The 13,992-nt window shown below is 36.0% G+C and overlaps 1 protein-coding gene across 5 annotated transcripts in view; it reads left to right on the forward strand.

Annotated features, from left to right (window-relative positions):
- Positions 1-13,992, forward strand: part of LOC136858123 (protein arginine methyltransferase NDUFAF7 homolog, mitochondrial) — a 213,448-nt gene that overhangs the window by 20,180 nt on the left and 179,276 nt on the right. For all 5 annotated transcript variants that reach the window (XM_068225424.1, XM_067137438.2, XM_067137435.2 and 2 more), the window contains exon 3: positions 4,177-4,287. In XM_068225424.1, the coding sequence (XP_068081525.1) occupies positions 4,177-4,287 (111 nt within the window). The remainder of the gene's footprint in view (positions 1-4,176; positions 4,288-13,992) is intronic.

Here is a 13,992-nt window from a genome sequence, read left to right on the forward strand (position 1 = left end):
CTTTCCCTATAATGAATTGTTTCGATGATTTACTAGTGCCTTAACTCCTTATGAACATCATCATACGTTTTTACACGTGTTGGATATGGAATACCTGGCAACGATTACGCATCATGGTATCAAGTATATTACTGACCCTGGATTGCATCAATATTCTTATTTTTATCTTCACAACTGATTATTCCCTTCATTATCGACGAAACAATACATATCACATTTATTTATTCTTCCCCATATTCATTCAATATTCCTATATCACTTTCTTCATATCTCAATATCATATTTCTTCTTTCTCTTGCAAATAATCCTCATCTATACTTTAACTTGACGCACAGAATTCTCTGTTCATCATTTATTCACTTGATTAATCCATTTCTTCTCAATCTATCTCAGTTTCACTTCATATTACTCTCATATCCTCATATAATTCAATTCTGATTTTATACGGCACTATACAATCTCCACACTATAAGATATTAACCCTTACTCACTTATAACCTTAACTGTTCTATCACTATAGATCGCATAATTCATATGTATAACCTCTTCATTTGCTTAAATGTCACTATGATAGCACTTACATGTTGTTCACTTCACACATATCCTACCCAAGGATTGGTTATGTTATTCAGATGACCACCTATTATCCCTGCATTTCGACACAAGTATATCATTAATTCGCGAGGATCTAACATATCTGAACTAATTTGAAGATCATAACGTCTAACCATTTATTCATCAACAAATTAAAGATTATATTAAAATCTGCAAGATTTATCTAATGTACTGCGCTAAAAAAGAAGACTTATATTTTTCCGTCAGCTCCACCGGGATTGAATTAGATGTTCCAGGACGTCTGTGGTTCGGGCATGGCAATAACATCCTCTTGCTGGTCATTAGGATGCTCTGGGGTAGGTAAGGTTCCTTTGCCATCACCTCAGGTCAGTCTCCTCCGGATCTCTCACCATCATCTTTTTAGAACATTGTGAGAGCCATGTCTTGCGCAAATATAACAGAAATAAACACATATGAAGTCAGTTGCATCATGATACGGATTCCATAGCCTTCTAACATGTTAAATTCAATGTAAAGTCTCTCGTTTTAACTTCAGTCTTAATAGCACTTGTAGACTATCAAAATGTTACCCTTGTTTCAGATATCTGTATTAAAGTTGCTATTTTATGGGTTAATTTAGCTATTTTCCGTATCCTTAAGATTTCCTTCCTTGTAACCTTGTCATTGGTTGTCCCTTGCCCTCTTAACGATTCATTGTATGCCTTTCTGTCGAATTTTCCTATCTCGCAGCTTTATTTACGGTGATCATAATTCTGCGTTCTTCAATAAATATATAGATCCCGCCAATATTTCTCCCTTAAATTAATTGAATTTCTCTCCAAGTCTTGAAATGCTGTACACGACCATTGCTCGAGTTTTGCTCCTTCAATCTTTCGATAGTAGTGTGACTTATCTTGGTAGTTGCGTCCATTTTAGTTCCAATAAACTATCGATTTCGGATAGTGAAATGGCACAATATTGTGTACAGGTGTGTGTTGGACAGCTGATGGGGGTGTCAAAATCATTAACAGTTCGTGATGCAATTCAGTGGGTAAGCAAAACAGTAAAATCTATAAAGCCTCAGACTACCCAGAAGTGTTTCATCCACTGATGTTGTAAATGCCAGCAAAAAGCATTGGAGGACTTTTGGAAAAAAAAATAGTATACCTTTATGTTTTATTGTTCTGCAGTAGATATTATAGTAATTGTTTTTTATTCAATTTCACAAATTCCTTTTAGAATTTTTATTATTTTTAGGTTCAATTTTACAGATAGTTTTTAGAGTTTAAAGTGACCTACATTCCAAGTGTTAGGTACTTTTATATACCTATAGTAGTACAGTACTTGTAACATTTGTTTGTTTCAAAGGGAATTCACCAAAGTCTGTTTTTTGATACATGAATTTAAATAAGAACTCATTAAGCATCAAACATTGGTTAACCTTGCATAAAATGAAAATATTTTCTGGTCCCCACATTTATTACTGATCATCAGTTATATTAACAGCCATGTCATACTTTTGTTTTTGAAGAGATGTGAAATTCTAAAACAATACTTAAAACTAATGCATAGATGCATTAGATAGATAATGAGAAAATTATGTAGTATTCCTCGATTAAAAAGGAATCTGACCTCTCTACAATTCTATTGTGATTGAGCTTATTTCATACTTCTTTTTACTTCAAATATTACAATAGATACATATTTTTGGGTATATTCTTCTTCCTCACAGTTGTTGTAGTTATTGTTGTTGTTGTTTTTTAAGGTACACTTCTGTCTTTACTAGTTATCCATAGTAATAGTTTTAATGTTAAATCCCAGTCATCAATGCCTTGATGGTCTAGAACCATGTTGTTCCAAGTCTCATGTATCTCATTTTACAGTAGAAGTGATTCTAGAGCAGTGCATTTATACCTTATTTATTATGTTAAGCTGACCTTGTGACTTTATTAGGTTCCTATATAAGAAGTACAGTATTAATGAGCAAACCATTCCAAACATTGGAAATTAATAGGCCATAGGGAGCTGATTGATGGTGATGGACATAGAACAAAATGGCTTGTAGAAATAGATTTATTTCAGAGATGAAGGACATGACTGACTTTGACTTAATTCCTTAAACTTCTGTTGAGGAGCATAGGGCCGAGGCAGGGTTTTGCCATTTGGTTCTGTGATGTGCCATGTGTTTCAGCTTTCCCCACATATACCCAGGCTATTCACTTTCTATCTCTACTGATCTCCTCCATGTCATCTTAGGTCTTCCTCTACTTCTTTGCCTTTGGGGATTCCACTCGAGAGCTTGTTTTGCTATGCTGTCATCAGGTCTATGCAGTGTATCCACTGCCACTTTCTTTTCTTAATCTGTTGTTCAGTCGGTAATTGGTGCATTCTCTTCCACAGTTCCTCATTTGACACCACTTCTGGCCAGTATATCCCAAAGATGTTTCTAAGACATATGTTCACAAATGTCTGAATCTTCTGTGTCAAAGATTTGATCACTAACGAAGAACATAGAACATTCATATCAGTTAAATTCATTTTAACAAATCAATGTAATACACTAGTATTCTCAGTTTCTGACATCATTGATACAAGTTTCACTTCAGGAAACAGTTCCATACATACCTCTTTGTCTTCTAATAAGAAATAATTATAAAGTGACTTATTGTCCTTTCTCTTTTTTTGCATCAATTTTATGGCTTGCAGTGTTAATTACTTTTGGTTGTGGTAAACTTCAGTAGAATTAGACCTCATCTTAGTGTGCACTAATATATTAACTTCCTGAAAATCACTCTCTGAAAATGAGCATTAGTATTTCACTGAACTAGGCTACTACTTTTTTCATATTGTATATGCTTTAATTTTGAGTATGGCACTTTGTTTAGATTTATGACCAGGTTCTTCATGGTATTTATGTTCTATAATGTTTATGTTATGGTTGTTGCTTTCCAAAAAAATTAATTAAGGCAATGAACATGTTTTTTCTGATGTTATGTTGGTACTGTGATTCTTGGACATGGAGCAGTATGGTCCGGAAATTATGACATATGAACATAGAACAAAATGGTTCTGTTGATATCAGGTGTTTTAAATGGATGTCCTCCCTCCCTGTCATACACAGCATAGCTCTGGACATGGAACATTCTCTGAGCTTCATAACTAATCTTTAAGTAAAAATGAACTTAGAACAGTATGGTTCTAGACCATCAACTTGTAGAAGGACTGAGGGACTAATTTGGAAAAGAAAGAAACATTCTTCATCTTTCTTTTCTGATTAGAAGAGTTGGTCAGGGATTTTTGTTTTAATGTGCTTTGATAAGATCACCTTTGCCAATGTTCATGTAATATGAGTGAATATTTGAGTATCCTTCATAAATGCTATTTGTAGCAACAATGGTTTGAAATATTTTTGTCATATATTATATTTACTTTTCCAGGAAGGGTAGGATGACGTTACTTAGTACATATTTTTCACCTATTCATATCATTTTGGTATGTGAGGAATGCTGTTCATTCAGTTTTCTTGAGTCAAAGGGTGAACCACCTGTAATTCTGCTGACTATCATTATTTCTGAACTTAACCAGCCATTGTTTGAAACAAGTTTCTCTTACATGTGCTAGTTGCTGACTGTGTGGTTTCTGAATGAGTGGCAGAAAATCGGCTGCCCCCGACCATTACAAATTGTGGAATTGGGACCTGGCCGAGGTTCACTGATGCGCGATATACTTAAGGTAATACTCCTTTGTTTACATAAAGGATGTTGATTTGTTTTAATATATCTTCAGTAATTGTCATAACTGACTTGTTATTTTTTTGTTTGTTTGTAGTATTGAAAGTTTCAAAGGGTTACTGAAACATAAGATAACTTGGGGTATTCAGAAGAAATATATGCTGTTGGCTGTTAACACTTTTTGTTTTAAATATTGTATTGCTATTGAACTTGCCTATTGTGCAATTGAAAAGTTATAGGCCTCTCCAAATTCCAAGTGGCTTCACTTATTGAATCTAGAGACTATATCTGTAACATGTCTTGTGCATGCAGTGTGTTAAATAACTGAAGAATTTCACTGTTGATAAACTTAACTGTAATAGGTATTAGATTTGATTCTGGATTGACTTGTCTCAGTCTGTTAAAGAAACTATTCAAAATAGTTTATGTTGGGTCCACCTTGTTAATACACTTTTATTGATTGAAAATTATTCATTCATTCATACATGTTTCATGAATAATATGTATTCCCTTCATCAGTGAAGTCAAGTTATTCCCTTCATCAGTGAAGTCAAGTCACGTGCTGAAACTCCCTATATGGCTTTCTTTCCTTCATCTCCAATTGATGTAATTTTTTTTATTAATATTATGTTAAACCAAGGTTGGTATATTGTAGTTTTTATTTCCTAGGCATCATCAGCACACATTTGTTTAGAATGCAGTAAAAAATAGAATAAAAATGGTTCTGAGTTTGATCTACGTAGGAATATTTTAATAATATACACCAATCGTTATCAGATCACTTCGCTGATGAAGGGAATGCATATTGTTCCTGAAACATGTATGAATGAATAATTTTCAATCATTAAAAGTGTATTGACAAAGTGGAGCCAACATTAACTATAATAGTTTCTTTAATAGAATGAAGAATTTCAGTTGAGATACCTGGATGAATTGGCTCTTTCTCATATTATATACTAGCAGAACGTACATGTCAGTGAATGACCAACAGTTAGCTGTGTCACAGATTTCTGTTTGTACGCGTCATATTTAAGTCACTGGTAACAAAATGAGTTTGCTACATGACATAGTTTGCATATCTGGACACTCAATGTGTTCACCGTGGTTCTTTTACTTGCTAACATACATGATATCTCTCAGTGATCTTATTTTCTGATTTCTGCATATATTCTTTATACGATAGCTTGATATCCTGTCTTAAAACTGTATGCATTTCTTTAAATTTTACATGACAAACTCCCTATTTGGCTTTCTTCCTTCATCTTTTTTCTGATGGTATGACCTCTAATTGATGTAATTTTTTAATTAATATTATGTTAAACCAAGGTTGGTATACTGTAGTTCTTTTCTCCTAGACTTCATGGGCACATATTTGTTTAGAATGCAGTAAAATAATAGAATAAAAATGGTCCAGAGTTTGATCTACGTCAGAATATTTTAATAATATATACCAATCATTATCAACTAGTTCTCTGTATATTAATTCAAAATCAGTCTTATGGAGATTGTGTACACAATTTGATTGATAAATATTTAATTTTCATGACCACATTGTTCTCTCATTAAAATGTCCAACATATTAGGTAGTGTTATGTACATATAATGTATACTGAAGAGATGTTAAGTACAGAACAAAAATGACCAACCAAATACCAGTGGGATTCAAACCCACAACCTTCTGATTTTGCATCAGTTGCTCTATCCAATTGAACTACAGTATGGTGCTAGGTCATATTTGTTCTGTTGGAAAGGATCTAAGCTGCAGGTCTGGCACTTTACCTACCTACATTACCTTTTCTTTTCCATTCTGGATCTGTGACAGCAACCCACCAATTGCTGGCATCGGTGTCAGCGACATACTTCTCTCCACATTTGAGTTAACCCAAGATAGCTGCTGAGCACAGGGACTCTTTGAGTGACCGGAATGCAGCCTCTGCCTCTGGTGACCGTCAGAATGGCCTCTTCTCTTCTGTGAGCTGTGTGAGTGGCTTTGAAATGTTTACGAGGCCAACATTGAACCTCCTATAGTAGATACACAGGCCGAGGCTCTCCCTAACAGCTTCTAGGTTTTCTGGATTGGTGGTTACTCCCTCGGATAACACAGTGTGACCTAAGTAGCGTACCTCCTACTGGAATAGTTGGCACTTCCCAGGATTCATTTTCAGTGAGGTCCTCATGGTCTCGGGAACACTCACTAGACATTTTCATCAATCGCTCAAAAGTCGCAGGTGTGTTACACAGTCCGAAGAGCATAAGAGTGAACTGCCATAGCCTCTGGCTGGTAATGAATGCAATCTTCTCACTATTCTCTGGGTGCAGTGTAGTAGCAGCTCATGGTGAATTATGTTGGTGGTTTTGTACTGTCATATCCAGTCCAGTACAATAAGTGTAATAGGCAATCTAAATTTGTATTGCATATGGGAAGTGCCAACTGAGCTTGTGTGTATTCCTCCTCCAACCCCACGAAAATGCCTAATATGTATCCCTGTTTCCATTGACTTTGACTATATAAACAGCTGACTTGTACAAAGAAACAAGAAAGTTACAAAAGTAAAGCTTTTCTTCCTCTTATCTAAAATATATTTACAAAAGTTACGAGACCTGTATATAACTTCCAAAGCCGGCTTTCTTACTGGAAGGGGAAATCGCCATCCAATGATACTAACGTTCCTATTTTCATTTTCATGTCTACCTAACTTCAAAGAATTCGTGTTCAACTTTACCATTATGGAGAAACATCTTCACGATTACTTGTAGAATGTTCATTCAGGTATTGACGTAGTTACGCTCATTAAAGCTGGGTATACTAGCCACAAAGTCCCATTCAGTAGACAGCATGGATAATGAATTCAGCCTGTCCTGGCTAATGGTTGAACGAAGAAAGGTTTTCATTTCAAAGTAGAAAAGCAACGTTCAGCTTCTGATGTAGTCAATGGAGTTGTGATGAGAATGCCTTGCAGTTAACAATTTCTTTGAAAGTGTCACACACATTATGCCTTCAAAAATCTATGTATAAAATTTGAACGTGTAACACGATATTGTGAGAAAACCACAATACTAACGCCTACATGTTATACATCAAACAATAGGTCTCCATCGCAGGTTTACTAGAATATTACTTATTTCATTAAGTCCTTTATTTGCATAAAATAGTCATTTGTTTGAATAATACGATGCTTACGTTGTTGCAGTTAACCGTATGCATCTACAGATAGCTCTATTAAAGTTGTCTCCGATTATCTTTCTGTGCCAGCTCGATAGAGAGTTCTGTGGAAGTTGTCTGTGCAGATCTTTCTATGCTAGTCTGAGAGATGGCTCTGTGAAATCATGTTATCACCCGAATGAAAGTTGTTGCTCCATGTTGAATCTAATAAGCGAGAAACAGAAAGGAATCCATCTCACGATATTCAGTATTTCAAAAAGTCCTTTATTTCACTCAAGTAGTCGTTTAGTCACAAAATACAATGCTGTGGGTGTTTCATTTAACTGCATTTGCTGCTAGATGGTTGTGTGAGTCTGTGAGTATATGTCTTTGTGATCCGCTGATCGTCAGTGCCGTTTCGACTGCCACGGGAGTGTGCTGTCCATGCACAATGTTGCCCATTTCATTACATGCACACACAGCACCATTGTACCAGTAAATGGGTATTCTCTCAAACAGTGGTTTTGTTTGTGGTTCTTTGAGCACTTACGACTAAATTTCAAAATCAAATCAAAATCTCTTTATTTGCAAATGAGGTGTCTACCTCGGTGGCAAATGGTACACTAAAATACATTATTGTCAAGCACTAAATATTAAATTAACAAGAGAAGAAAATTTTTCCTATAATACAATATTATACAATTTACGCTAACAATGTTTTCTATTAAACACACAGCTCATCCTTAATAAATTTATATTGTTTACAAAATTCTACTTATAATATCTCCTGTACTACTTACAAATATAGTCAACTGATATACAGTATGTGGAATTACTTCAAATGATACTATACAACTGGTATAACATTAATATTTACATTGCATTTATTTATTTACTATTTTTTTTTTTTTACCCGTTCTGGATCCTAAGTAGCATAATTTGCTTGCTTATCTCATAGTCCGCACCTAACAGAAACCTAATTATTGAATCTGTTCGTCATTTTAGTGCTCAGGAACACACTTATATGGTTGCATATTTTCTTCTTCGTACCAAATGAACTTCTGTTATTTGGTAAACGGGACTGCAGAGCACGTCGAGTGTTAGCTGTTTTATTACTCAGCACTATTTTGGCATGTATTATCTACTGCGCCATTATGGCACATTTGATTATTTCTTCGTAGAAAAAGCGCCATTGCATTAAGTTTGGAATGCAGTGATGGAAGGACATATTATCGATAACTGGTTATTCCGTGTTTCTGTCCTATATGATCTCTGGTTTATTTTTCGTGATTACTTATTCCTTGACTGAATATCCTGCTACCTAGCAGAAAGTCAATTATTATTCTATTCTGACGCTGAAGAGCACACGTGCGCGTGTGCTCACAGACACACACAGAGTTTTTTTATTTTTTTTTTTTTTATTTTTTTTTTCCGTGGTTTCCCATTTTCACACCAGGCAAATGCTGGGGCTGTACCTTCATTAAGGCCACGGCCGCTTCCTTCCAACTCCCAGGCCTTTCCTATCCCATCGTCGCCATAAGACCTATCTGTGTTGGTGCGACGTAAAGCCCATAGCACTTATTTTCTTTTGTGAAATGAGTTCTGTTCCTAGGAGAGGATACCCAAGATGATGTGGTGTTTTACGAAGCACTGCAGATGTCTGAGCTCGAACTAGGGATGGAGTTAAAGTAATAATAATGATTTCATGAATTGTATAAGACTATAATAGTACAATGTTCTTTGCATCCTTCTCTGCTAACCGTAGCCACATTCCAGGATTAGGTCCTTACTGTCTTAAAGATTCATGGGATGATTCATAGATGCATTTCAGATTTACTGCCTACTGGAAATTGCCAAGCATCATACGGCCAGCTTTATATGGTAGATTCAAGTCTTGCAAACAGCATTCGTTGTGAAAATTCTATGAAATTCCTCTCTTAATCCAGAGACAATTGAAAGACTCTCCAGCAGTTTGCTAAATAACCCATATGCTACATCATATCATAATGCTGACAAAGCAATGTGATGAGAAATAAGTTCGCAGCTATTGCTGCAACAGGCCACTAGTAATTTAATGATGTCAGATCCTGTATGGGCTGAAATCTTTTCTCATGTAAATTATTGACAGTTCTCTTTGTAAATTATCCTTATCAAGCATTGTGTAATTTTGAACAGTGGTATTCAGTTTCTTGGTTGAAAAGGTTAAGATGTACTTGAGGAAGTTACCTGATAAAAGTAGTGTTGAAGCGATTAAATGGCCATTGAATTGAATTGATGCTTTACATTTCTTGTGATTCTTCTTCTTCTTTATCTGTTTACCCTCCAGGGTCATCTTTTCCCTCGGACTCAGAGAGGGATCCCACCTGTACCGCCTCAAGGGCAGTGTCCTGGAGCTTGAGACTCTGGGTCGGGGATACAGCCGGGGAGGATGACCAGTACCTCGCCCAGTACATTTCTTGTGATTACTGTCACAAACTTCCAAAGCTGCAATGCGATGATCACTTACAGAATCGTTGGTGCGCTTGCATTTTGGTTCTTGGGAAACTGATTTCTTTGAAAGAATTGAACAAAGAAACCCTTTTCGCCACTGTGGCTCTATGTCTCTGTATTCGGGAGATGGAGAGGGGTAGTCCCCACCTATGTCTGTCCTGAATTGATTACTTTCATAGTTTGTAACATGATCTGTTCTGTATTGCTAATTGATGTAAGACTTTAATATAGTTTTCCATTCTCCTACACTAAGGCGAGTGTCGTGACAGTTCCAAGTGGCCACTAACTCTCACACCTTCACTGGACATCTCCTTCCCCGATATAAACCTCCTGGAAGATAGGAAACTTAAAAGGGTCCACCTTTTCAATACAAAATTGTTATAGTTTATTACAACATATATTTACATTTGGAACTAGTTTCGACGCTGTTTGGCGTCATCTTCAGCCAAAATGTGGGAAATAGGCTAGCATGTAGACATTTATATTACACAAGGCATTATATTAAACAATACACATCTTGCAAGGAGATAAAAACAGGGACAAATATAGAAACAAATGAATCGTTGAGAAAGCAAAAGTTATACATATTAAAAATAACCTTAACCACACATCTTGTAGTGTGAAAATATTCGCCTTGAATGATTTCTGAATACAAAACACACGCGCACACATTTCTGAAGAGCCAGCAGGCAGGAAAAAGTAAAGTGAAACCTTAAGAGTTCTTCTGAGAAGAGTTCATCATTTTTTCAGTGTTCCGACTAACTAATGAAGTTTCCCTTGAGTTCCTGATAAATACACACAACAGGAAATTCTCCTTCACTCTCAACAATAGCTATAAAGACCAACGGTAAGTTTCATTTTAAATATTGTGCAGAGACGTGAAGGCATGATCTTGAGCATGATATAACTTCTTCATTTAACCCAATTTTTTACATAAGGTGTTACATTCAACAATACACATCTTGCGAGGAGATAAAAACAGGGACAAATATAGAAACAAATGAATCGTTGAGAAAGCAAAAGTTATACATGTTAAAAATAACCTTAACCACACATCTTGCAGTGCGAAAATATTTGCCTTGAATGATTCATGAATACAAAACGCACGCGTACACACTTCTGAAGAGCCAGCAGGCAGGAAAAAGTAAGGTGAAACCTTGAGAGTTCTTCTGAGAAGAGTTCATCATTTTCTTTATGTTCGGACTAACTAATGAAGTCTCCCTTGAGTTCCTGATAAACATACACAACAGGAAAAACTACTTCACTCTCAACAATAGCTATAAAGACCAACGGTAAATTGTATTTTAAATACTGTACAGAGACGTGAAAGCATGATCTTGAACATGATATAACTTCTTCATTTAATCACCTTTGAAAGCCTCTCTTTATATTACGTAGCTTCATTAACACCACCCTTCTGTAGATGCACAAAATAATCTTGTAATCTTCACAGGTCCGGTATTCAGCTCGACGAGAATATAAAATTGGTATTAAGGGATTCGTTTTCTGAGAGTTTGGAGGTTGACTGTGCCAGTATTTGTGGTGTATTGTTGCAGCCATAGCTTTACCGCCTTATGTCCCGCAATAAACATCATAGAAACCTGCCCCCGCCCTACACGTAACACTGCAACAATACACCACAAATACTGGCACAGTCAACCTCCAAACTCTCAGAAAACGAATCCCTTAATACCAATTTTATATTCTCGTCGAGCTGAATACCGGACCTGTGAAGATTACAAGATTATTTTGTGCATCTACAGAAGGGTGGTGTTAATGAAGCTACGTAATATAGAGAGAGGCTTTCAAAGGTGATTAAATGAAGAAGTTATATCATGTTCAAGATCATGCTTTCACGTCTCTGCACAATATTTAAAATACAATTTACCGTTGGTCTTTATAGCTATTGTTGAGAGTGAAGGAGTTTTTGCTGTTGTGTATGTTTATCAGGAACTCAAGGGAGACTTCATTAGTTAGTCCGAACATAAAGAAAATGATGAACTCTTCTCAGAAGAACTCTTAAGGTTTCACCTTACTTTTTCCTGCCTGCTGGCTCTTCAGAAGTGTGTACGCGTGCGTTTTGTATTCATGAATCATTCAAGGCAAATATTTTCGCACTGCAAGATGTGTGGTTAAGGTTATTTTTAATATGTATAACTTTTGCTTTCTCAACGATTCATTTGTTTCTATATTCATCCCTGTTTTTATCTCCTCGCAAGATGTGTATTGTTGAATGTAACACCTTGTGTAAAAAATTGGGTTAAATGAAGAAGTTATATCATGCTCAAGATCATGCCTTCACGTCTCTGCACAATATTTAAAATGAAACTTACCGTTGGTCTTTATAGCTATTGTTGAGAGTGAAGGAGAATTTCCTGTTGTGTGTATTTATCAGGAACTCAAGGGAAACTTCATTAGTTAGTCGGAACACTGAAAAAATGATGAACTCTTCTCAGAAGAACTCTTAAGGTTTCACTTTACTTTTTCCTGCCTGCTGGCTCTTCAGAAATGTGTGCGCGTGCGTTTTGTATTCAGGAATCATTCAAGGCGAATATTTTCGCACTACAAGATGTGTGGTTAAGGTTATTTTTAATATGTATAACTTTTGCTTTCTCAACGATTCATTTGTTTCTATATTTGTCCCTGTTTTTATCTCCTTGCAAGATGTGTATTGTTTAATATAACGCCTTGTGTAATATAAATGTCTACATGCTAGCCTATTTCCCACATTTTGGCTGAAGATGACGCCAAACAGTGTCGAAACTAGTTCCAAATGTAAATATATGTTGTAATAAACTATAACAATTTTGTATTGAAAAGGTGGACCCTTTTAAGTGTCCTATCTTCCATTCTCAGTTCAATACGGACAAAAATGAAATTCTTAGATGTAAATAAACCTCCTGGTCTGAGAGACGGCATCTCTGTCTAGGAGGCCTGCCTACCCCTTGAGGGGAGGAATGAATAGTAGTAGTAGTAGTAGTAGTCACTCATAATGGAGAGAAATTTTTCTCTTCTTGTCTGGTCTGTACAGGTGTCTTGACCAACACGATAACCTAATGCATTTTTCCTTTGGTATTTCATAGTGTGATTTGATTAGGTCACTTTTCTATTCTCCCATTTCTTCGTGTAGCCAGCTGATTCTGAGCAGCAATAATATTCTGATCGTTTATCCTTTTTCTGTTTCATTGATTGTGTTTTGGATACAAATAATGTGAGATACCTTGGTGATATTTGTTTGCATGTCTCTTCCCTATATTTTGTTATGACATTGCTGGAGACCTTTTATTTTGTATGCACAGACGGTTCAGTAGTACACTTTTAAACTTTATCTCCATCACCAGAATCTGGCAGCCTGATGTATTCTGAGCCCTGACTGTGTTTATTTAGTCTATATTACACAGAAATATATGTATTTGTAATGAAGGGTTAGTGATGTGATTCAATCATTTTATTGAATGTTATGAGGAGCTAGTTACTGTGGTGCTCCACTTATATACGGGCTATATATACACTATACCAAGTCCAATACAGTAGCTTTCTGGTCTCCGTACGTTTGTTCCTTCCCCCACTGATGTTTCATATCTTTAGCAAGTGAGCTTTGGACGATTGTGTGATTATCTCACTTTATTTGGTATTTTCCTTTACTAGTTTATTAAATCTTGCTCTTGTGTACTAGTACATTATTTTCATTATTTTTATTGTGTGAGGACATTTAAAATCATGATGTCAAGCACCCCAGTCAGGCATAGGCATTCTTTATCTCATTTATCTTATCCAACATGGCAGTGCATTTTGGAGAATTAGAAAAGGATAGTATTTCTTGGTAAATTGGGGGGAAAACCTGACTTGCTTGTTTTGTGACTACGGTTGGGCCATTATTAAATTCAACTGGTGGGCATAACAGTGCATAAAATGAGCATCGAGGTAAGAGGAAGGAACTGGACGACAGTGAGAGAAGAGAAGTGGTGCATGGACAGAAAGCGATGAAGAGGCGTATGTTCCAAGCAGACCCAGCCTGTGTGTGGAAACTGCTCCAGATGATGATGGTGATGGCTCTTTTTCTATTTTGACACT

The sequence above is a fragment of the Anabrus simplex genome, chromosome 1 (genome assembly GCF_040414725.1).
Source record: "Anabrus simplex isolate iqAnaSimp1 chromosome 1, ASM4041472v1, whole genome shotgun sequence".
Lineage (NCBI taxonomy): Eukaryota > Metazoa > Arthropoda > Insecta > Orthoptera > Tettigoniidae > Anabrus > Anabrus simplex.